Here is a 26,573-nt window from a genome sequence, read left to right as displayed (position 1 = left end):
TCTTCACAGTTGAAACGAAGACTTGCTTACTTCGACCAGTGTTAAGCTGTGCTTGAAGATGTTGTCCTGTGAGCCGCCTATCACGCAAGCTGTTGACTCTCAGAAACTTGTCTTCTGATTCTGTTGTGGCTTTGGGTCTGCCAGACCTCTTTCTGTCAGTTTCTTCCAGTTTCCAATATACTACTTCCTGCAGCGCAATATTGTCCAAATAATTATTCAGAGGGTGTAATAACAGTTTGTTCCAAAACTGCTTTTATACAGACAGGGGGTTTGTAATCAAGTAATCAGCAGAGGTTGGGACACCTGGAGGAATTGCATCAACTTTCAAGGCTTAATTTACTTACATTGTTGCAGAACAGCTGTAAGTTGTTAACCCATTACTTGTTCTCTGAAGAAGGATTTTTTTTTTTACAATATAACTGCAATTTGCATTATTTTCCCGTTTTTGCTGACCTAAACTTTGTTTTTTAACCTCGAGTAGTTTACTGCTTACCTTTGTACCATTTCAGGTTATTCAATGGACATTAAACTGTGTAAATTTCAATGAAAACTGGAAAAATTGAGGTGTTCTAAAACTTTTGACCGGTAGTGTATATTGGAAATATTTTCAAAAAAATACCCTTATGACATACCGACGGGAGAGATAGATGCATACCAGAAGTTTGGTACGATTTCACAAAAGTTTGAGGGGGTAGTTCAGTGACAACACAACACAGACACTGCATATATATATATATATATATATATATATATATATATATATATATATATATATATATATATATATATATATATATATATATATATACATGTGTGTATATATATGTATATATATAAATTGTTATGGTTTTGAGAGTGTAAATATACCATCATTAAAGGTTAAAGGTTTGCCCCCATAGTTAGTCCACAAGCAACACGTAGGCCACCTTAGAACATTAGTTATGTCATAGTATGTGTGAGGATAAGGCCATTTCCATTAGTGATACCTGCGTTGTGTAAAATAAATAAGCTTACGTCCCGTTCATTTTGCGGCCACCCTCCAAATCGACCTCGTTGTGCAGCATCCATCCCGCGCCCTGATTCGGCTAATCCACCTCATTTGCCAGCAGCGTTCGCTGCTCTTGGGTTTTCGCTCGAAACCAGCCAAATGCCACGAGGTAGGCCTGGAAAGGGGGAGGAGCGCGAGGTCAGGGTGTGGCTGCATCAAGCAGCACGTCAGAAGGCGGGGACGGTAAGAGCCAACAACCAACCAGGGCTCGGTGGGCATGGCTTAAGAGGGCGTGGTAATGGCGCATCTAGCAAGTGCTGGAAGGTTCGCTGCAAAGGCTATATAAACGCATGCCCAAAGCCCTCGAAAGGACTGAAGTCAAGCATTGGTATTGAGAGGACTTACGGAGGGAGCATGCGCTGAAAAGGACTCACGGGAGAGGGCTTTGTGAAAGAACTGCAAGGTATCGCGCTCTGTGAGAGGACTCCTGCGAGAGAGGCGCTTTGCTGTAAACTGTATTGGGAGCGCATATAAAGCCCGGCTCATTTATTACGTACGCGGCTGGGCCGCGAAGTAACCGCCAGCCAGCCTACCTTTCACACCGCATTTAACCCAGTAATTGTCCGCCCCGCATCAACGACCCGCGGGGAGCTTCTGCCGCCCTGACCATCTGCTTTGCGGTACGAGTCGGAGACCGGAGTGAACTGCCTGGACGCCATCATCCCTGGACCATCAACCCGACCATCTACGTCCCCATGTGAGTGTGTCTGAGAGTGAAACGGGCCCGTGTCCTGGGATAAGTTAAGACTGGACTGGATGATCTCGCGAGATCTCGGAGACGGTGGCAGGGATTTTCGAAGCTCCACACAGTCTCCACGTTTTTCGAAGTTAAGTCTGTTCACAATTGTATTTTGTCGAAACTGTATTTATCTTTCGGTGTGTGAAGTTATTGTGTGCAACTTTGGTTGTTTCTCGGTGTTTATCTTTCATAAATTGATCGTCTGTTTGCCGCGTTGCGAGCAAGGCCTTTGCCGCGTCGCGAACGATTTGAAATCGAAGTTAAGTGATTGTTCCCATTTGTATTTTCGTTAAAACTGTATTTATTTATGGTGTTGTACGTATATTGTGTCCCGACGAAGATTTTTCGTTGCAAATCTTTCATACCTGTATTGAAAATCGTGTTAATTCGTGTCGTGTCTTGAGGCCTTGTACAGTGTACACTGTACAACCTTGAGGCTTTGTTTTTCTCTCAGCGGTCCGTCGTTTGTGATCCAATAACTTTCGTTCTCTGTATTCCCAGTCTTTTCACCCATAGCCTACTTCCTTGTGTAAATCTCAACTAAAAAAAAAAAAAAAAAAACATTTCCTTCTCTGTTCTCATTCGTTTATTCATTCTTATTCGTTCGTTCGTTCTTCGACCACGTGTTTCTCCCATTTCCCCAGATAGTTTTCACTGTTATTAACCTTCAATGTTTACACTTTCCCCTCAAGTTATGTATTCCGTCATATATTATAACACCTTTTTCTTCTTCTTCTTTAAAAGGCTGCTTTCGACTTGCTCACCAAATCAATTCATCCCAAAAAAAATATCCATCTCCTATAGTGCCTTTTTTCTACATTCCCTAAACTCTCCTGCACTCCATCCTCCATCCAGCGTCCTTAAATGTATTTTTAACTCGAAGGTCACAAGAAACTCATTTTGCAATAAATGTTCGTTTCCCATAAATCGTACACTTTCTAAAATCCAATCACCCCTCCCCTCCAAATCTTCCCCATAACCCCTCCCCTCCAAATCTTCCCCATCACCCCTCCCCTCTAAATCTTCCCCATCACCCATCCCTTTCAAATCTCCTCCCTTGCCCCCTCCCTCCTAAACTACCCCCTCACCCCTCCCTGCCAAGACGCCCCTCGCCCCTCCTAGACTCCTCCCTCACCCCTCCCCTCCAAATCTCCCCCATATCCCATCCCTTTCAAATCCCTCCCCTTGTCCCTTCCCTCCCAAACTCCCCCCTCGCCCCTCCCCTTCAAATCTCCCCACCCTCATTGCTTCTCAATTTCCCCCCTCTCACTCCCCCTCCTCAAAGCGTCCTCCCCGCTTCTTCCCCCTTCCAACTCTCACCTCCATCTCCCCCAACCTTCTGCCTCGCTCTTTCCCCTCCTCAAATAACACCTCAATGTGCCTCACCCAATCACCATCAAACCTTTTGTCCGCCCCATCCTTCCCTTTCTCCGAGCTATTCTGAACTCTCTGACACACCTTCAACAGCTCTCCCTACCTCTTCCACCTCTTCCACATCTTACCCTACCCATCCTCTCCCCTGTTCTGTATCTGATGCTCCCCCTTCCTCTTCATTAACGGTATGGACCTCAAACATCCGGGGCCTTCGTTCAAACTTAACTGATCTCTCCATACAGGTTGCTTCTGTCAAACCAGACGTGATCTGCTTAACAGAAACTTTCCTCCTTTATGATGTCTCTGATTCCTTAGTATCTCTCCCGGGCTACTCCCTCCTCCGGTATGATAGACCTGAGCCTCGTCCTGGAGGTGGGGTTGCTATCTTTATCAAAAACTCACTTCCTCACTCGCCCTGCACTGCACTCTCTCCACCTCACCCCCAGGAATACCTATGGCTACGGCTTCCACTTCGCTCCCACCTCTTTTTCATATGTGTGTTGTACCGTCCACCAAACAGTGATGACTCCATCTACATCTCGCTGTCTGATAATATGGACCAACTTCTATCTACTCATCCCAATTCTCTCTTCCTCATATATGGTGATTTCAACTGTCATCATGCCAGTTGGCTGGGTGTGGGTACCTCTCTCACCAGCCATGGCTCCTCAGCAAAGGACTTCTGCGACTCGCTGGGACTGACAAAATCTGTCAATTTCCCGACCCGGATCTCAGTCAACGGAACATCTTCTCTTCTGGACTTGGTTATGACTAACTTCCCTGAAAATGTCTGCTGCTCTTCTTCTGCTCCAATCGGATCATCTGATCATGTCCTTGTTAAAGTGGACATCTCTCTGACCATCCTCAGGGAGCCTGCTCAGCGTCGACGAGTCTGGCATTTCACTCAGGCCAACTGGCACGGTCTTCAAGCAGCCATCAATCATTTGGACTGGTCTCCCATCTCTACCACCTCTGACATCAACTCATCCTGGGAATTCTTCCAAAGTAAATTGCTCTCCCTCATGCACAGATTTATCCCATCTCGTCTTCAGTTGTCATACCCTTCCTCCCGTCCATGGTACACGGAATCTTGTGGTGAGGCTGTTGCCCAGAAACAACTTGCCTTCGTCTCCTGGAAAGCAAATCCAACGGAAAAAAATCTCATTTCCTTTCACAAAGTCCGAAACAAGTGTGTGTCCACCCTCAGGAGAGCCAGGAAACAATATCTCTCCGTTCTCAAGACCGAACTCTCTTATCTGTCTCCCTCTTCCAAATCCTGGTGGCATCTGGTCAAATCCGTTTCTGGTGTTTGTTCCCCCCTCCATCCCCTCCCTTACCTCAAACGGCTACACAGCTGACCCCGCACGTGAAAAAGCTGAATGCCTCAACTCTGTGTTTGCCTCTAAATCTTGTGTCCCAAACCCATCCCTCTCTGTACCCACCATACCCAGTCGTACCCTGCTGCTCCTGGACTCCGTGTCCTTTCCTCCTGACAAGGTGGAAAAGTTTCTGTCAACCCTCGACTCTGATTCTGCAACTGGACCCGACGGCATCAGCCCACGGATCCTAAAATCCTGCTCTGCCGCTCTATCTCACCCTCTCTCTGTTCTCTTCACCCTCTCTCTGTTCTCTTCACCCTCTCTTTTGCTCAAGGTCAACTCCCATCTGCTTGGAAATCGGCCAACATCACCGCTTTGCACAAAAAAGGTGCAAAAACAGATCCTAGCAACTACAGACCAATCAGCCTTCTCCCAATTATCAGCAAAGTCATGGAATCCATCATTGCTTCGGATATGAAATCTTTCCTCTTCTCCAATGGCTTGATCTCTGATCATCAATTTGGTTTCAGACCAGGTCACTCTACTCTGGACATGCTGCTTCTGCTGTCTCAACAATGGATGGAGGTCCTCAATGCCAAACAGGAAATTAGAGCTGTCTCCCTCGACCTATCATGTGATTTCGACACGGTCTGGCACCCCGCTCTGCTCACCAAACTCTCCTCCTTTGGTATCCATGGAAATCTCCATGCATGGCTGGCGGACTTCCTCTCTAGTCGTCGTCAACGTGTGGCCCTGAATGGGTTTCTCTCATCTCCTCTTCCTGTTCAGGCTGGAGTTCCCCAAGGCAGTGTTCTGGGCCCCATGCTTTTTCTGGTCTTCATCAATGATCTCTCTGACTCTCTTGAAAATCCTTTCTATCTCTTTGCTGATGACTCCACTCTCTGCCGCTCCATTCCTCTTCCCTCAGATCGGCAGTCTGCAGCCTCCTCACTCTCTGAAGACTTGGACAAAATCACAGACTGGTCAAACAAGTGGATCATGTCTTTCAATCCTGACAAATCTCACACTCTTACTATGTCTCTCCGAAAAGATCGACTGGACAACCCTCCCATCTACTTTCTCAACAATCCTCTCCAAGAAGTTCTGTCGCTCAAGCTTTTGGGTCTCACAATCTGCCATGATCTTTCTTGGGAAAACCACATTTCCAAGCTGGCCTCCAAAGCCAGTCGCCGACTGGGCATCCTCCGTCGTGCGAAATCCTTCCTCGGCACACCTGAGCTCCTCACCACATACAAGGCTTTCATCCGCAGCTCAATGGAATACTGTTCTCCCCTATGGGCCGGTGCTCCTGCCTCACACCTAGCTCGGCTTCACGCTGTTGAAACCAAAGCTTTCAGAATTATTGGAATCTCCCGCGATGAAGCTATCTCTGAGGGCATTTCACTCACTCACCGCAGGCAGGTAGGTGGTCTTTCTGTCTTCTACCGACTCCTCTCCGGCCTTGCACCCCCAGCTCTCTCTGTGCTCTGTCCCCCAAATATTCCTACAGGTCGCACAAGATCTGCCAGCAACCCTCTGATGGTTAAACTGCCGAAATCTCGGCTCTCTGCTCACCTTCACTCTTTCATTCCTCTTTTCTTCCGCCTCTGGAACAAACTCCCTCACTCCCTTCAATCCCACTCCTCCCTCCAGGTCTTTAAAACAGCTGTTCACCACCATCTCTTATCTTCCCCCATCCAAAACCTTGATCTTTTCTACCCCCGCTAATTCACCCCAGATCCACCTTGTTTGAAATTCCAACTTCTTTCCTGGAAGTCCTGGCAGTGTCCATATGTTTTATACCTCTCCCACCGCCCCCTTCCCATGCCCCCCCCCCCCCCAAAGCCCTCGCCCTCTCTCAGATCTCTCGATGTCTCCATGTCTCTCGGTCCCTGCTCTCAAATGTTGTGTTTGTGTCCTTCCCCCTCTCTCCCCATCTTGTCTGCCGCTCCCGATGTTATATGTTTTATGTGTCGGTTTGTCTTTCTGTGTGATTAATGTTCGCTCTTTCACGAGCCTCGATCTTGTATACAAAAAAAAAAAAAAAAAAAAAAAAAAAAAAACTGTATAAGCTTCACTGTGTGTTTTTCTTCTCCTTCCTGTACAAATTGTAAATAAACCAATCTGTTCTTCCTTTCTTTCCTGATTCGACCGTATCAGTGTTTTCCTCCATTGGGTAAGCGTGGCATGATTCAGAACCGCTCAAATCGGGTTTAGTTCTTGTTAACGGCTCGGATCACGGCTCGCTATCGCTCGGCGTTTCCACTTATAACCGTGATTCTGGCGGGGTTATTTCCTTGCTTCCTGGGAGGCGTTGGTAATTAGGTAATAGGAATTCGGCCTACCACCCTTTTCAATGCCGTCCGGAAGGAACGTCATAGCCCTGGATCACGTCAGCTCGTAAAAGACAAGGGGACTAATCCCCCCTTGGTAAGGGGAAAGGCCGATGTTGAGATCCGCAATATTTGGTGTCAGGGAAGTGGGATTGGACCCGAAGTGCGCCTAACGCACTCAAAATTACGAGCGGCCGCAATTTTATTAAAAATCCAAATTAAATCGTGACATGGATAACCAAGACGGTCGGATGCCGGTGGGGGTAGAAGATAAGGTAGAGTTAATAACCCAGGACCCCCGGGAAGTAATGGGAGCAGAAAAGGGTGCAGCAGTAGGGGTGGCAGGCAAAGAAAATGGCGGCACCTCGCACGTGGCGGCGGAAGCCGAGCCCGCGATGCCAGGGTTCATGCAATTACTCCTGGCACAATTCAAAGCATTCCTGAAAGAAGAGAGGGACAAAACAAGAAGGGAAATTAAAGAAATGATGGGCGAATTAACGAATGGCATAAAGAAACTTGATGAAAGAGTGGATGCGAAGTGATAAATTCACCTGGGAAATAAAAGGGCTTGAAAACGAAATAGGTGGCCAAACAACAAAGATGGGGGAAGACATTGGGTGCGAGTTGAGCGAAGAGGGCACATTGGTACGTGACGAAGTAACGCGATTTAAAGAACACGGGGAAAGTGAGTTATAGCAGAGCACAGCCAGGTGGACCGGGGTAGAAATCGCGACTCAGGGTATGGAAAAGCCGACGGCCGCCGAAATAGAAAATGAAATTTTATTGGCACCAGCGGTCGTCGAGGATAAAGAAAAAGAAATTATAGATGAAACTGGGGTTGAGGAGACGGCAGAGATAGGAATTAAATGGGAGAAAAAGATGGAATGCACGCAAAGTCTGTATTCACATCATGATGTTGTGCTGCCTAACCCCAATGAGAATTTGCAGGCGCTGCTGCGGAAAAGGGTCTCGAAGGTGAGTAGGGTTGTGTATGGCGCGAAAATGTATGGCACGAAAGTGTTTGGCGGGAAAAGATTTTTTGCGCGCTTGGGATCCCGACGTCACCCAGGCGCTTGTGGAAGGTCCGTGGTGCGCTGTGTGAAAGTGAATGGCGCACGTGTGCGACCGGCGCCGGAGCGCGAGTGTATTGCAGAGTGCGAGGAGGAATGCACGGCGGAGTGTATGTGGGAGGAGTGTGGAACGGAGTGCGACACAGAGTGTGAGTTGGCCGAGGAGAATGTGCGAGGATGCACACTGGAGCGTGTTGTAGATAGTGTGTGGGAGTGCACACCAGAGCACGGGATTGGGTATGTGCAGGAGTGCACACCCATGGTTGTTACAGAGGATGTAACGGGAGAGTGTGTGCCAGGGTGTGCGCGAGGATGTGTACTAATGGAGTGTGCGAGCGGCGTGAGTGCACCTGAGTGGAGTGCGCCGGAGTGTATGGGGACGCCTGGATGTGTGAGAGAGGAGTGGGTCACGAGGTGTGGGTGTGAGAATGCGATTCGGGCATCGACGCAGACCGGGGCAGCGTTTAGGCTGACGTATAGCCGACGCGAGCTCCTGGGGCGTGGTGCGCTTTGTGTGCTGCGGGGGCCGGCGGGGATCGTTGCCGCGGCGGTTTCGCAAGGAGAGCTGTGCACGATTCGTGCCGGGCCCCACCCTGTATGGTCGGTGCCGTGCCGTTGCACAAGAGGCGAACGGCATGACTCCAGGGGAGGAAGGAGAGGTCAGACCTTTGCCCCCTGGCAGGCGCGGTGCTCCGACCGGGGGAGGCTGGGTCATCGTGCCGGAGACCGAAAGGCTCCGCGCCGAGATGGCGCCTGGAACCTCGGCCCAAGTATGCCTCCTCCCCAGAATCAAAAATGCCGGACGGACCCAACCAACAGGAGACTGACCACCCGCATGCATTGTTCGGCTTTTCGAAGCCGAGCGGTGGAAATGTATTTCTGCACGAGGAGGCTCGAGAGTAGTGGACAGACAGTAGTAGTGCTGGCGAATGGTATCCAGTGTAGAGGGATGGCAGATCTACCATCCCTCAAAGGGGGAAAGGAGCAGTAGTTATTGGGACGGCAGTGTGAACTAACTGAGGGCGGGCTAGGATAATGTTAGGGATTTAGAGAGATGACAGTATGGACAAGATTTAAGTAGAGACATTGGTACAAGTAGTGGGGACGTAGTCAGATTAGAAGGATGTTAATGACGAGGGAAGTGCTTAGTATGAGGGAAGACGGGGAAAGCACGTGTATTAGAGGGAAGCACGTAGTTAGATGATGCTGTGTGTATGAGGATGAGCTTTAGGCGCAAATGAGGAATTGAATGGAATTGTTTGTGGATGAACTTGGTGAAATGAGGCATTGGTCTGGGATGACCGGAGAAAGTGTATGAATGGAGTATTGAGGACATGTGTAATGGTGGTGAGTGAATGACTTGCATGGGGTGCAAGTGAAGAACAGGTGTGTGGAATAAATGGTGTGTGGAGTGAGTAGTGTGGAATGGGTGGTGTGGAGTGCATGGTGCGAAGGAGTGGATGGGGGAAGATGGACCACTTCACGAATACCCGGGGAGGGTAGTTTAAAGTTGGGAGAGGGTTTAGGTAAATTGTTTGGATATTGACATCTGTGGTGCAGGGAGTAGCAAGTTGTTGCTTTGAGGGGTGCATGTGTGAGTGGAATGGCTGGGCGTGTGGGCTTAATTGGTGAGTATGGTTAAATGGGCACACCACCACTGGTAGTCTGTCGGCCAGGTGAGGCCGCAGGTAGGCTCTGGGAGCCAGTTAGAGTTCAGAGTAGAGTTCAGTGGGGCCCGAGGATCCTAAGAGAGGACCTGGGTAGCCCAATGCCAGAGAGGGCATCAGAGGAGTGAGAGAGCCAGGAGGGCCTTCCCCAGTTTAGGGTAGTTGTGAGGAGCTAGGCAAGCTCGGGTGGCGACTTCAGTGGCGGAGGTGCGCAGGTAAGTCGGACCTGCTGGGAGAGCCACACGACCCAGCCCTGAAATTGTGCGAAGGCACAGATAGAAAAAATGGGGGAGTGAGACCCCAAATTTGGTAGGGCACCACAGGGTGGGTCAATGGGAATTGGTTTTTAGAACCACATAGTGTAAAGAGGCCAATTGGATTGGCAGGGCAAGACCCTGGGTAGTTTAAAGAGTTAATGTAATTAGAGTATAGTTAGGATGAAATCTCTTCGCACCATCCGCATCCACTCACCAAGGTGATTGAACTCCACATCAGGTTTTGCAGATGATTGGGAATGAAAGACGCATCATGATGTGGGTGAGACATTGCGTTTATTCCATCCCTTCCTTCTTGGGAGGGATTGGAAACGAATTTGGTTTAGGGAGACGAGACGGTAGAGACGGAATTTGTAAAGGAAGTGTAAATACGGGGAGGGGCAAGGGTAGTGTAGGTTGACATGGGTGGGGGTGACGTACGGCTAGGGACGAGCTTTCTCCGCTCGCTCTCCCGCACTCCTCATGTTGCATTACCTTGTATTGACGTGTACCCTTGCGCCCTTGCCTCTGCTAACCTCTGCTTTGTCTTTCCTCCCCACACATGGACCCATATCTTTTGTTGAGGGGAGTGTGCAGGAACCCTGAGCTGTGTGGCTGCACTCTGTACATCTGTGCAGCTGCACCCTGCTACCTGTTGCCTGCACCAGTACACCTATGGACCACACGTTCTGTGGCCAGGCACCTTTGCTGGGGCAGACCATCGCTGCAAACGTTACCTTGTGCCCTGCGGACCACTGTTTTAAGTGGCATCAATGCCATGCAGTCAGACCACCTAAGTTGGCCCTGCTGGGCGAAATAAAAACGGACACGGTTTGTGCCTTTTTATTAATTCCTTTGGTGTGTCAGGAAAGAAGACTCTAAGTTTTGACGATGGCACAACGAAGACGAAGCAAGAAGACGCCGCAGCCCAGCAGCAGCACAAGACATCATGGATTTTGAAATGTGATTGTGCATTTATTGAGGACTGTGCATTTTTATGATTGTGCATTTATGGTGTCATGATTTAGATGCATATTGGTGTATGGTGTATTGGTGCAGTGCAGTGCATTCTGTGTGTTTCTCCTCTCCAAATTTATCTTCTTTCCCACAAACGAACAGGTCCTGGGTTGTAGTGTTGTAAATAAGTAGATTAGTCTTGTAAATAACATGCTCCCCACAGGCTTTATGTGTAGTTTGAGAATTCTTTCCGTAATTCGGTTAATTGTGGGCATGAGTCTGATAGTTAGTACACAACGCAGTAGGTGGGACATATCTAGTGTTTAAAACTGTCACACACAGGGTGTTAGAGTAAATGTAGAGGGAAACCACACCTACGTGTCACACTAAGTTCAAAAGTAGTCCTGACCCTTGCATCAGAACCGGTCGTACTCACTTGTGTGGGTTCGGCTCGGGGACGAGCCTGGCGAAGGAGGGGTGCAGTGTTATGGTTTTGAGAGTGTAAATATACCATCATTAACGGTTAAAGGTTTGCCCCCATAGTTAGTCCACAAGCAACACCCTGATTTAAAGGGCCCAGGCCCTGATGCAGCAAAGCTGCCCCAAACCATAATATTTCCACCACCATGCTTTACAGTTGGTATCAGGTTCTTGTGGTCAAATGCTGTCTTTGGTTTTCGCCAAACATGTCTTCTGGTACTGTGGCCAAATAGCTCTACCTTTGACTCATATGTCCAGAGCACATTGTTCCAGAAGTGCTGGTCTTTGCCTAGATGTTCATTGGCAAACTTTAGTCTTGCCCTGATGTTCTTTCTGGACAGCAAAGATTTCCTCCTGGCACACCTCCCATGTAGATCAAATTTGTGCAGCCTCTTTCTATTGGTACACTCGTGCACTTTGACATCAACAGTGGCAAGAGCTACCCGTAGGTCCCGTGATGACATTCTGGGGTTCTTAGAGAGTTATTTCAGCATCTTGCGGTCTGCTCTCGGGCTGAACCTGCTGGGGCGGCCTGGCCTGAACAAGTTGGCAGTTGTTTGGAATCTTCTCCACTTGTAGATGATCTTCCGGACAGTCGAATGATTGATTTCAAATTGTTTGGAGATCTTTTTAAATCCCTTCCCAAACTTGTAGGCATCTATAACCTTCTTTCTGAAGGCCTCAGAGAGATCTTTTGATCGAGACATGGTGACGCCGCACACTTCAACAACAAAGAGCAAACCAAACGAAATGTCTGAGGTTTAAATAAGACAGGTTCCTCCAAGATCCTCCCTAACGATGTTCTAATCATTTGCACCTGAGCTGGTGCACCTGATTCTAATTTTAGGTATTTGAAGTTGCGATAAATGTCAGGGTGTACTTACTTTTTCCACATGCGAAATTTGCATTTATGTTTATTTAAATTATACAATGGACTACAAAATGTAAATGTTTCATGATATTTGTTATATTATATCACCTTTATATATCAATATTGTTGAAATGAAGATCAAACAGCTGTATGTTGAAATATGTTGAAAAAGTCAAAACTTTACATGGGGTGTACTCACTTTTTCATGTGACTGTATGTATGTATATGTATATGTATATATATATATATATACATATACATATATATATATATATATATATATATATATATATATATGTATGTATGTATATATATATATGTATGTATATATGTATATATTGTTGCGGTTTTGGGTTTTGTACAGTCAGTATAATAAAGGTTAAAGTTCCCCCTCATAGTTAGTCACACAAGCAACATGTAGCCTCGCGATAGTGTAGTTATCTCTTAGTATTTGTGAGCTTAGTCCTTTTCCTATGTTAGTTCTGCGTTGAGTAGAGTAAGGAGAATAGGTCCTACTTCTACTGACTATCCCGCCTCCCAAGCCTCATGCCCTTTGCGCTGCCTTTGGTTCATTTTGGGCGAATTAACACGAGGCAGGCCTAGGAGGGTCGGGGCGGGGCCGAATGATGGGCGGCAGAGGAGCTGACTGTAAGCACGAGCCGCCAACCAGGGCTCAGAGGGTGTGGCGGCAGCACTGCGTCACAGGGCGTGGTTGGAAGGTTCGAGTGGGTTCGAGAAGGTTCGGGCGTATCTATATAACCCGTCACGCAAAGCCCCCAGGAGGACTGAAAGAGGACTCGCGCGAGAAGGACTGATGAGCAGAGGACTGAGCACCAGCGGTTGAGAGTTGAGTTCCAGCAGCGCGGTGAGCCTAAGAGGACTTTGAGAGATATGCGAGTGAAGAAAGACACGCATGAACCAGAATACGCGCTAATATAAAGCAACGCTTAGTTGAGCTTGAGGCCGAGCCGCATACAGTGCATTACGTTACGCGAGTGATAACGCGCTGTGTAACCGCCAGCCGCGCTGAGAGACGCGCATTTCCCGCCCTACCTCATCGGCTGCCTTTTGTTCAGGAGACGTGCTACGAGGTTCCTTCCACCGCCTGCTTGCCTTCTTCGCGGGACGTGCTGGGACCGTGGAGAGCCGGACGGGGCCATTCCTGGAAGACCACGTCGACACGTCTGGGCGGAACATCAACCTGCCTGCAATTCCCTGTGTGAGTGTGACGGGCCCGAGTCTGGGCGTTAAGACTAAGACTGTTTAAGTGCTGCTCTGTGTATCTGCGTCCTGATCATTGTACATACGTGTGGGAATAAAAATTAAACCTGTGTTCTTCCTTTTCCATTCGATCGTTCCTGTGATTTCCTCATTGGCTAAGCATGGTACAAATAGAACCGCTCGAATCAGGTTCCACTACCTAAAACTGCATGGACCACGTGGTACTCAATCCGCTCGGTGTACCCAGATCACACGTGGCTCGTGCGAGGCTTGCTTCCTCGCTTCCGTGGCGGCGCAGGGATTTAGGTACGAGCGAGACTTGGTCCTGAAACCCTACCTTGCGTTTTTGCCCGGAAGAGGCGTTTCAAGTCTCTCGGTTCCGCCAAGCCCAGAAAGAACAAGGGGATTAATCCCCCCTTGGTAAGGGAAGAAGGGCGGCAGAGAACCGTAACAATATATATATACAGACTTGGCATTTAATATGGAATATTTTGTTTGTGGGGGTGAACTTACTTTTCAAGATGACTTAGAACCAAAAGTTTATTGGAATTATGTTGAAATTATTCTAGATTTTGTTAATGTGACCTTTAAAAGAAACAAAAACCACATTTGACATTTCGAAGCAAATAAATTGATCCTTGAAAGTGATGTAAACTGATATCGAACTCAATTCACGGACAGTACTGTGTTAAACTTCTGTACGTTTTCCAGAAGTATCTCTTTATTTTGCACATTAGCCAAAAAAAATTTCAACAAAAACAAAAGCTAAATTATGACTGGGATTACGGACAGTAAAATTACAGTTCAGTACTTTGTGTAACCCCCACGAGCATTCAGGAGAGCACGTACACGTCGAGGCATGCTGTTCACGAGATTTGCCAAGGTTTGGACAGGAATCGCTTGCCATGCAGTGACAATAGTCTGCTGCAATTCACGCACCGAGGTAAGCTGCTGGTCCAAGTTGTCGATTTGACGCGTTAATTCTGCCCACAAGTTCTCTATCGGATTCATATCCGGGGACATGGCAGGCCACTCCATATGCTCTACACCATGATCAGCAAGAAAGTGTTGGATCATGTGAGCACGATGAGGCCGTGCATTGTCATCTTGGAAGACAAAGTTTCCTCGAAAGGCTGCACGAGCAAATGGAAGCAATGTTTCTTCCAGAATGGCCATGTACTTGAACTGGTTCAGGTTTCCATTCAGAACAACCAGGTCAGCTTTGCCCCCTGCACGAAAAGCAGCCCAAACAGTCACTCCACCACCTCCATCTTGGACTCTTGGCACTATACAATCTTCGTTGTGGGCTTCATGCACTTGTCTGCGCACTCGGACGCGGCCATCTTGACGATAGACCAGAAATCTAGACTCGTCACTTAGGTCACGTGATTCCAGTATCCTGGCTGCCATTGACGGTGCTCTCTGGCCCACTGCAATCGGCGCTGTCTGTGTTGTCTGGTCAGGCGTGGCTTTCTCAGGGGACACCTGGCACGATAGCCTGCTTGAACCAGTCGTTGGTTGACTAGCCTTCTGGATACAGGCACATTTGTCAGTTGCTGCCACTCAGCCCTAAGCCGGTAAGCTGACTTGGTACGGCCATTGCAGACTAACCGGTGCAGCTGGCGATCATCTCTCCCTGTGGTTCTGCGTGGACATCCTGGCCTCAGTATTGGAGTAGGGACACCCCTCTGAGCATTTCGTTTCAGGATCTTTGACACCTGACCTTGAGTGATGCCATACTGCCGAGCAATAGCACGCTGTTTCATGCCAGAATTTCGTAAAGCCACCACTCCATGACAAACAGCATTGTCAAGTTGACGGACCATCTCCAGAGGAAGCGGAAATAACTTTTGTCGACGTGCAGCAGTTGTTTTCCACTAATACAGAACGCAACCACCCTTATATATATCCGATTGTGAAGCCAATCGTCAAATGTACCTGTCCTTACATTTTGTCACGCCACCTGTGATATAATCCTGTTATTGGCTTCTTGCTGCGAAAGACAATCAGTGACATGGTTCTTTCAACAATGACATCACCGAAGGGTAAAAGAAACTCACCAGATTGATATACTGAGTTCAGAAAGTAAACCCGTCAAGAAAAAAAAAAGATTCCATATTAAATGCCAGGTCTGTATATATATATGTCGGGAGGGGACTCAGGTAGTCAACTGGGAACTCAGGTATTCACTACAAGGAAAGATTGACAAGCGTTTTTAATTCACCAAGTTTCACAGCTGTGGAGCAGAGCCGGCAATATACAGCACGTACGGACGGCGTGCCACGCCAGCCCTCCTAGCGATTATGCGAATACAGGTCCGTTTATATAGAGGTTCCTTCATCAGGGAATCTCCGCTGAAAGTTGCGAGGACAAAGGAAAATGGGCAATTGTTCCCCCACCGGCATCCTTTACTGGGCCAGGTCCCCCACCGACATCCGTCCTGTTGCCTCAGGGGAGTGAAGCAAGCGCTGTTATCTCGCGGGCCAGATGCCTCTTGGAACTTGAGGCCGACCAAAAGCTGTAATTCACGCGAGGAAGTTTGCATTCCTGGTCCCGATGGGATCGTAAATGTGCAGGAGGCCGTTTGAAGAGTCCCAGACTTTCGTTTATACTTTCAGGGAGCATTATCATTAGACCCAATCCAGAGCAGTGAAAATCAAGCATTCTATCATACGAAAGCATTCTATCATATGAAAATCAATTAATGATCATAAGAGTCTACCAGGGAAAAGGTCTGTGTACACAAAACTCATGTATCCCACGTATAGAGATTTACATTTCACACATTGTCCGCATTTCTGGCCGCGGCTTGTAAAACAGCTTCAAAGCGAAGGAGAGGTTTTAACAGACTCGTTTGGCATGCGAGGGGAAGCATGCATTCTCATTTGAAATATATAATGGCGAAGCAAAAACTTCTTTTATTAACTACAAATAACAGTTTATACTACAGTTTATAACAGAGTTTGTACAGCAACAAACTCTGACCGACATTAACCCTTCTCTTGTCTCGTCGAGACAAAGTATCTCAAGGGACAACGTGCCTCATCGGGCTTTATTGAAGGAGGATTGTGTAATGTGGGTGTCTCCCAAGGGCATACCACGCGCCCATAGCGCCCCGCCCGTGCACTTGAGGGACGTGTCGTGTTGTGCGTGCTTGGAACCTGAGGGTTCAGAACATGAAGGTCCATTTACGTTTCGGATCCACAACGAAGGCGTCTGGTCCGGATGAGGATGTGCTCCGCCAGAGGGCCAGCCACCTCCCCTGTGGAACTAGCTCCCCCCACCTTTCTCAGACGCGGTCCTTGCAGATCTTCGAAGTTAATCGACGTTCATGCGCATGAGACCTCGCACGTGCTGCTGTTCTGAGGAATACATAATATTGTCAGTATCTTGTGTCACGTGTTCCTGGTCAGGGTACAGAGCATTAAAATCCGCAACATTCGAAGTGAAGAGAGAGACTTCCTTTATGTCAAAGTCTTCCATGGACGCATGATCAGCTTGTGGATCCAGGATATCCATGTCAGGTCCCTTGACTGCCAGACCCAGCGTCGCAATCAGATCCATAGTTGGATCGGATGGAGGTGTGCAGCTGTGAGCTTCTAATACATTAGAGGCATTAGCCAGTTCTCGCAAGGGGTTTGCAACAAAATCATCACAATCATCAAACAAATCAGCACAGTCTTCTGAAGCGCCGGTCACATCTGCCTAGTCGAAGGGCTCGTTCAGGTCGACGGCCTCTGTAATCAAGACCATGGTCGTCCTCGGCGGTTTCTTCGTTTTCCATCCTGTAAAGTACTTTCTCACACAGAAGAGGACTAAAGATTTCATTAGTGCCCCCCAGATTACCACCCCGATTATCACTGCCAATGCGGTCAATATCCACTTCACTATGGTGCCTGTCCATCCCCGGAACCAGTCAGTGAGCCAGATAAATTTATAAGAGTTCTCACATGCAATCCGATCGATCGTTAGAGCGTGGCTAGTTTTCCTTAATCTCACTATTGCGGCTGACACCCCTTCAGATGGATCAGGTATGTATGTGCAACATTTTCCCTTTACTATCCCGCATACCCCTCCTTTCTCTGCCAGGAGCATGTCCAACGCTACCCGATTCTGCATTACCATTGTGCGCATGTGAACTACTGTGTCCAATAATACATCATGGGCCGTAGCGGTGTCGTTTGCCACCTCTTCTAGGGCCAAAGCCAATTTATCTATCCGGAAACTATCCATGACTGTGCCAGCTCCTGGGAAGAATAAACCTAACACCTTTTCCCATATGCTTCCATGTAGTTTAGTGGTTCCATCTTCGTTCCATACTGACCCCCTATGTCGCCTGTCCAGGGACTTTGGATCTAGCTCGTCCAGTATCTCAACGTCAGGAAGGACCGAACCAAGATAACATGTGCCACCCCAATTATTTGGTAAATAGGGGTAAGCCTTGTCGCCGCATATAAACATTGTCCCATGGGGTGGGACTAGGTGGGCGGATAAGCACTGGATTCCCTTTGTCACCCCATTAATCCTACTAACCCCCCTAGAAAATGTTATAGCCGTTATGTTGTGATTGTGTTTATCTTGCAGTACTATTCGTAGTGTAATCCCGGTGCTCCCCTTTCCCAGCTTCCCGGGGAGAGTGTAGGCGCATTCTGATTCTCCCATAAGCAAGTGGCCGGAACCCTGGAGGCAGACCATCCCTTTCTGTGGTTTGACCCAGACGGGGGCAGGCCTCTCGGCCACATGGGCAATCATTGAAGGGCGATAATTAAATTGCCGATTACAACTCTTGTTGTTGCCCACCCCTTCTCTTTCCAGCGTGGTGACTAAACATGGGGAATCGATAGGTTGTGAGCAAAGATCATTAAGGGACAGAGGTAGCACTATCATGTGTATTCCTGTGGTGCCTGCTTGGGGGAAATGCATGCATGACCAGCAGTGGGTCCTATTCTGAATTGTCGCCACCTCTCTTGCTACCTTCCAATATGTGTTTTCACCCTTCTCTGGGGCCTTGTCCTGGGGGTGCGGTGTGAGTATGTATTCGATGCATGGTGTGTATTTAGTTTCGCCACCAGCAACGCCAGGGGTCCAGACGCTGCACCGGATCTGCATAGTCATGCCTTTCTCTAGGCGTGTGCGTGTTTGTAGCTTAAAATCAGGGGTGGCCCCTTTGTATCCTGGTCGGGCCAAGGTCTTGACGCTAGCTTGCCCGTCCTCCCGGAACTCTCGTTGTTTTCGTAGTACAACGCCAACCCATCCAGGCCCTGCCGACAGTGCTGGCCATCTTACGCTTACCCAATCTGTGTGTAGGGTTTTCTGCTCGAAACATGGTAATGGTACTCTTTGTCCCCATGTTACGGTGAGGTGTCGTGTTTTGTTTTCACATCTATTATAATCGGAGCTCCCCTTAGCTGCTGTCGCTATTAATAGCATCATACCTATGATTAGGCCCATCGTTACTGTGGTTGCTGTGGTGTAGTGTCTGGTGCTTGTACAGCCAACTTACAGTGCATGGCGTGGATCCAGGAGGTCTTGCCCTCGCAAAAGACAGCAGTTGGTGTAGTCAGCAACACCTGGACTGGTCCCTTCCACCTTTTCCAGGGCGTTCTTGCGGGTGAAGTGCTCCACGAACACCTGGTTTTTTTTTCCTGGTGGAACACCTGGTCCACGAACGCCCCGGGAACACCTGGAACACCTGGTCACAGATTTCCTAATCCACTTCTTTCAAGTGGATCCAATTTTATCCAATATCCGATTTTAAATTCGATCCAATTTTCTCTAATTCCTCCCCTAGCATCCCATTCACCTGTTTCCTACACCTGTTTCCGTCTCTAGCCCAATAGTTGCCCCATATCCCAATATCCCAATATCTATATTTAAATTATTTCAGCTAGAGTTTCAACTCGAGTTACCACCAACAAACCACCATTAACCTCCCCCTGTTATTTATTTATTTTCGCAAATAAACAAATAATAAAAATAACCTGGTCTATTTATTGAAAATAAAATAGTTCTCATATGTCTTACTGTCTGGTTAATTTCAATTCCAATTCTGGTCAATTCTAGTGTCTGGTCACACACCAATTTTTCTCACCCATGGCGATTCACTAAAAATAGATTCTCACTGTAGTTATGTCTGAAGTTCGTCTCATGAAAACCCATCCAAGAGTCCAGTGTAACAGACAGACAAACACATAGACACACAGAAGACCCCAGGGTCCCATCAAACTAGCTTGTCCCCAGAGCCACAAAACAAAACATGTAACTTACTCAATGAATACAATTTGTCATCCCAATTGTCATTCCCTGTGCAGATTAAAGCACTCCAGACAATGTGCAGCCAATGTCAACAACTGAACTCCCAAGACAACAATGATAAAACATCCAATCCACCTCAATGGCTCGCCAAGCAGCTCATTGTGTCCCTGTCTATCCATTCTTGCATTTACACTGTTCACAATCACAATTACTCACTCATACACTGACTGCTCCATCACCTCCTTCCCACACACTGCATCATCGAAGCTGACTACTCCCTTCTGAGACTTGCGCTTCCCAGTCGCCCCTTATACCATTGCGCTCCCCCGTCATTATAATCCACTAATCTGCTACGTCCCCTACTACAGGTAACTCTCCCTCGGCGAGCTTACACTACCATATTTCCATGACCTATAGCTTATGCTATATTTCACACCTTACCTCCATGGAACAGCTGGTGGTCCTCCGAAAGGTGCATTCCGATGTTTAATACAATGACACCTGAGCACTCAATTAGCCCTCCATCGTACCACAGACTTACAATCAGACAGACAGACAGACAAATAACAGAGGCGTATCACAAGCCCCAGCAAAGGACATCACCTTTCCAGACAGGCACAGTCTAATCCACAGTATCTATATGCCAACTTCTATCTGGAGCCTCACAAAGCCAAAAGTTGGGCATGTTCACTGCATTCCACGCAATGCAACCTCCAACCACACGAAGTGCCAGCCACACCTCAATCATGCCCTCAATGCAGCCACCCGATCCCTAGCAACACATCCCTACTTTAACACAAGGCCTCCACTACGGACAACACCGTCAAAGCCCTTCTCGGGGGGGGGGGGGGGGGGGGGGGAGGCATGCTCCACCATGCAGCCCGATCTCTACTTGGTGCGCGCCCCCATAATCGGCAAGTTATGATAACCCACAATACACCTGGGCACACACCCTCTTGACACCACGACTTGAACCATGCTACTTGCATCTCCTTGCACCCTCTCAAATGTCCTCCATTTAACATGACTAACCCCAGACCTCGATCATACACATATTTCCTGAGTCCCCCGAAACACCCAATAAGACGTCAACCACAACGACAACAACAAATTTCAGAAATCAATATTCTTCTGTTCACCAATTACGTACACAATTTTCAGTTTTAGCCAACAATATATTTCCCTTTTCCCGATTTAAGTCCCTGTCATGTCGTTAAATTAACACCCAGTAGATTGACTCAGCCTGTCGTCCTTCCAAGGTTAGCGAATTAACTCTGACCTCATTCCTATCCCAAATCATTCCCATGCGTATCTCAAACAAAGGTCAAACGGTTAAACAAACTTCAAAGGTCAAACTTCAAACGAAGGAAGGTGTGGTAACAAACGTCAAATTGGGGTAACAGGCGCTTTCATCTTACAAATAATACAAGTCCAGCCAACATCTTGCCTCTGCAAGAACTCCACATCCGGACAGATAAACGACCATCATTTAAGCTCCACATTGCAAAATGCTAACACCCTATGAATCAAATAACCACCAACAATCCGCCCAGGAACTCCCGCTAAAATCCCACAGCCTTTCTTGGGAGGCGTGCTCTACCATGCAGCACCCTCTCTACCTGGTGCACACCTTTCGCACATTCCTCCCTATATAACAGACGCATTTGGTGGGGATTAGTCCCGCAAACTCCCGCCAACACAAGCCACCTCCGACGATCTGCAATTGAAATGCGGAGCACTTGCTCTCACCTCTAACCCAAAATGCAATCAATGACATCCCACGTGACATAACATCCTCCGAGAGGTGAGCTGCCTCGGGGATATACTCATACAATCCACACGTACAATACACAAGTTGCCAATACACAATATAATCGTTAATTGCATAATTCCTGCAGGCAATTCAAGGAACCCTTTGTCAACCATTCACGGTCCTCCCACCGTGCGGGGCACATCCTTTGAGAGTAGGCAGGTTATCGCCGGCGCTCTGAGCAAATTCCGTATTCTGAATTTAATTCAACAAATTCCAAATTGCTGCCCGACTGCCGCTGGAAAGGCAAAGGCAGCCCATCTTGCAACCATCCCCAAGAAACCGCTTCATATCAACGTTCCTCCGAGTGCTCTCCTGACCGGACTCGCATCAGAATGCCAGGCCCCGTGCTTTCAACGTCATATCTCGCAAATGTCATTTTCTATCAAATCGCTCCCAACCGCTCCCAAACAAATGAAAATCCGGACTCAATTAAGAACATCACCAGGACCCTCGGATAGACGCTAAAATCGACATTCCCGGCCTGGATTCCCGCACGTCAAGCAGACAATTTACAAGACTTCACACCGAAACCCATCTACTTTGCATATGTCATACAGACAATTAAGTTGGCCGAATACACACGTTAAGGACACACATCCGCATTCAATAACACACACACAATGACAATGAACCCAAATACACACGTAATGACAAAAATTCGATTTAAAGTCAAATATGAGATACAAGTATTAATATCCCTATATACATTCATTCATATACCAGTGAGTCTCTCAGGCGTCACGCGAACACCAGATCGACTCCAACCATGCACCTCCAACTGAAACTCCCATGTCTCCCTATGCAACGTATTTCGAATCATGCGTTTCCTCATGCATTCCTCCATTCCACGTGACTGACAAACCGGCTCGCATTTCATGTGTTTCCTTATATCCGACCAACTTGTCACTAACCACGCACAGTACAGCGTATATTCATGCACACGCGTCCCCTTGTAAAATCTTGTTCAACATCTTGTGCGACAATCCCCATTCATTCATATTTCGTCTCACTCCATTCAAGGAAAAAGGGATTTTGGGACGGGTGGACAGGGTGGGTTGGGGTGAAAAGGGTATGGCAGGGGGGATGGGGGGGTGTTGCCTGGAGCCCGGGGACAGAGCCCAGGTCTTGGGGGGTAGGGGTTTGGTATGGTAACTACCTCCCCTACCGCGGGGTCTTGGTCCGGATCCTGGACCAGCGGCATTAACCGCTGATTTACTTGCTTAACTGTTTACTTAATTGTCCTCTCTCCTTGTAGCTTCAATTTTCAATATTTCAAAAACCACTTTCACTCCTTCCTACCTGTGCTTACCTGGCCCCTTGCTGTGAACCTATTTATTTTCTCTTGTTCACCTGGTCCTGGTTTGTTTCTACCTGGATTTCTGCTGCTTACTTCCTCTGCTCCTACAGTTTCAGCACCTTTCCTGCCCTCTTGTCTAGAGCTTTGTCTAGAGCTTCCTGGCTTGACCTCGTAGTTGCCACTACCTTCTTGTCAAGCCTACCTGGTACCTGCGCATTTCCTTTTTCCTGGCCATGTTCCTCTATGTTAGCCGCAGCCCTTCTTTCCCTGGCATGCAATGGCATACCCCATCTTGTCTCTGGGCTGGTCCTTCCTGGAGAGTTTTCGGTCACCGGTGCAGCCTATGGCTGTCCGACCTCACCTTTCCCACTCTCCTTGCTAACTGTAACATTACCCTTAGCGTTACCCTCTGATAGATCTATTCTTAACGTTATCCTGGTGGATTAACAATCGCTTGTCATTCTGAAGCCCAAAACAGCCTTTACTTACAATTTCGTTCGAGGTGCAGGCAGGGCAGATGACGAAGGGAGCGGACGAAGCCCGCCCGAGGGAGAGAGGTTCAAATTTGGAGAAATAACCCTTTGATATAAAAATGCTCACCTTTAAACAAATCAGTGTGCCGGCCGGCCACAGGCGACCTCCCTCCGTCATTCAGAGTCCGCTCCTCTCCTCTTCTCACTGCTGTCACCCCACTCCTGGTACCATTAATGTCGGGAGGGGACTCAGGTAGTCACCTGGGAACTCAGGTATTCACCACAAGGAAAGATTGACAAGCGTTTATTAATTCACCAAGTTTCACAGCTGTGGAGCAGAGCCGGCAATATACAGCACGTACGGACGACGTGCCACGCCAGCCCTCCTAGCGATTATGCGAATACAGGTCCGTTTATATAGAGGTTCCTTAATCAGGGAATCTCCGCTGAAAGTTGCGAGGACAAAGGAAAATGGGCAATTGTTCCCCCACCGGCATCCTTTACTGGGCCAGGTCCCCCACCGACATCCGTCCTGTTGCCTCAGGGGAGTGAAGCAAGTGCTGTTATCTCACGGGCCAGATGCCTCTTGGAACTTGAGGCCGACCAAAAGCTGTAATTCACGCGAGGGAGTTTGCATTCCTGGTCCCGATGGGATCGTAAATGTGCAGGAGGCCGTTTGAAGAGTCCCAGACTTTCGTTTATACTTTCAGGGAGCATTATCATTAGACCCAATCCAGAGCAGTGAAAATCAAGCATTCTATCATACGAAAGCATTCTATCATATGAAAATCAATTAATGATCATAAGAGTCTACCAGGGAAAAGGTCTGTGTACACAAAACTCATGTATCCCACGTATAGAGATTTACATTTCACACATTGTCCGCATTTCTGGCCGCGGCTCGTAAAATAGCTTCAAAACGAAGGAGAGGTTTTAACAGACTCGTTTGGCATGCGAGGGGAAGCATGCATTCTCATTTGAAATATATAATGGCGAAGCAAAAACTTCTTTTATTAACTACAAATAACAGTTTATACTACAGTTTATAACAGAGTTTGTACAGCAACAAACTCTGACCGACATATATATATATATATATTATATTATATATTATATATATATATTATAATAGCCGTAGATGATTCTGCCTGTCTGCTGTTGGGCGTCTGTCCGGGGTGTGGCTTATTCGGTTTGCAGAGTAGCTCCACCCATAGCTCCACCCATTCTGGGAGAGGCTTCGCTTCATATAAACAAATATCCACCATTTTATTAACTCGCATAGCTTTGAGGCCTGTTTTGTAGGCCCGTGGTGTCTTGCTCTCTCTCCTAGTTTTATTTCAAATCAAATTCGATATATCATTTCATTTTTCACAGTCGCTAACATAGTTTTAGACTCGGTTGAAAAAAAACGGGAAGAAAATCCGATGAAAGTTACCGTTTATAGAACGAAATGAATTCTCAAAGGCCTGTAACTTCAAGGCCATTGAGTCTCTCTCACGCCTTTACCCTTTATCTCCAATCTAACTCACCATCTGATTTCATTTTTATCGATGGTTTTGGACTCGGTGTCAGCAACGCAGGAAAATGCAGAGATATATTTTAAAAAATACACCATATCACCGCCCACCGCCCAACCGCCAACAACTGCCCAATATGTGTCATACACCGCCCAACATGTATCATACACCGCCCAACATGACAGACGGCAACATGTCGACATTATCGCTTTTTCTTTAAACCGAGTGAACCGAGCCGAACCGAATAAACCGAGTGAATTCATCGTTTACTTTTGATGACAGTCGTCACAAAACGACATATATTTCTTCGTTTTTATTTCATTCAACATTATTAGCCGGAAGTAAAATATGGTTCAGGAAATTACCCAGAGATATTTCTTCGTTTCTTTATTTATTTGTTATATGCGCATACACTTTAAATCGGTTTATTTGAAATCTTTAATTTTCACAATGTAATATATTTGTCATTTGATGATGACGAGACACTTCCTCTTGACTCGTGACAATTCATGCGTTGCGTGGAAACTTCCATTTCCAAAATGAATGACACAGTCGATGAAGAACGACTCGGTGTCAGCAACGCGGGAAAATGCAGAGATATATTTTAAAAAATACACCATATCACCGCCCAACAGCCAACAAGTATCATACACCGCCCAACATGACACAGACAGCAACATGTCGACAATATCGCTTTTTCTTTAAACCGAGTGAACCGAGCCGAACCGAATACACCGAGTGAATTCACCGAGCGAATTTCATCCAATTCCACCGAGTTTCATGAAACCGAGAGATATTTCTTCGTTTTTATTTTATTAGTTACCAGCAGAAGTACCCAGCGTTGCCGGGCGGGGGAGGGGGGAAGGGCACGTACACTTTAAACATGTATATACATGTGGGATATGGGATATATACATGTGGGACATGTGTACGTGTGTGTGTGTATGTGTGTGTGTGTACGTGTGTGTGTGTGTGTGCGCGTGCATATGTGTGTGTGTGTATATATGTGTGTGTATGTGTATGTAGGCTAACCCCCGCTCTAGCAGGGAAAATGGCCTTAAAATGCATGTTGTTGTTGTATGTGTATATATATGTCTGTGTGTGTGTGTATGTGTGTATATGTGTCTGTACGTGTGTGTGTGTCTGTTTTTGTGTATGTGTATATGTGTGTGTGTGTGTGTGTGTGTGTGTGTGTGTGTGTGTGTGTGTGTGTGTGTGTGTGTGTGTGTGTGGAGATGTATATATGTGTATAATGTGCATATATGTGTATATGTGGATACATATGTGTATACATATTTGCATATGTGCATATGTGTATATGTGTCTGTACGTGTGTGTGTGTGTGTGTGTGTGTGTGTGTGCATGTGTGTCGATGTACGTGTGTGTGTGGGTGTATATGTGTGTGTGTGTGTGTGTGTGTATATGTAAACATGGGCCGGTGTGTGTGTAAAGTGTGAGGAGGTATTGGAGAGGAAAATGCAGAGATATATTTTTTTAAATCGCGCCATGATGATAAACGAAAATACACCGCCTAAAATAACAGTCGACATATATTTAAAATTCGTCACACACATCCATGCCCGTGGAATTCCCACGGGTGGGAATCCCAGGGGCATGGATGTGTGTGACATTTCGACATATTGATTTAGATGCTGCGCCTGCACATTCAGTTATATAAAATGGTTACTGGCAATTGATCACATCCACAAATGATGTAATCCACACAATTTATGTACTTTACATAACGTTAATAGGAATACATGCCCGTGTAGATGGGAATGACATATAATTCACCGAAAACGTTGAAGCAACCGCATAATATTACGGTGATGTTTAACTCTGAGTGAGAATAGTTCTAAATTTTAAAAACTTTCTTCTGATATTT

At 47.1% G+C, this 26,573-nt stretch overlaps 2 protein-coding genes across 3 annotated transcripts in view; both read right to left on the bottom strand.

Moving 5' to 3' along the window:
• The window catches only part of LOC144892955 (uncharacterized), a 443,687-nt gene that overhangs the window by 21,926 nt on the left and 395,188 nt on the right, over positions 1-26,573 (bottom strand). The gene's annotated exons all lie outside the window — the stretch shown is intronic.
• Positions 15,531-26,573, bottom strand: part of LOC137431331 (uncharacterized) — a 30,926-nt gene continuing 19,883 nt past the window's right edge. For both annotated transcript variants that reach the window (XM_078781871.1, XM_078781870.1), the window contains exon 2: positions 15,531-18,990. In XM_078781871.1, the coding sequence (XP_078637997.1) occupies positions 17,039-18,784 (1,746 nt within the window). In that variant the 5' untranslated portion in view covers positions 18,785-18,990 and the 3' untranslated portion in view covers positions 15,531-17,038. The remainder of the gene's footprint in view (positions 18,991-26,573) is intronic.

This window comes from Myxine glutinosa, chromosome 7, assembly GCF_964187855.1.
Source record: "Myxine glutinosa chromosome 7, kmMyxGlut1.1, whole genome shotgun sequence".
Classification (NCBI taxonomy): Eukaryota; Metazoa; Chordata; class Myxini; order Myxiniformes; family Myxinidae; genus Myxine; species Myxine glutinosa.
This window is presented reverse-complemented; position numbering and strand designations above follow the sequence as displayed.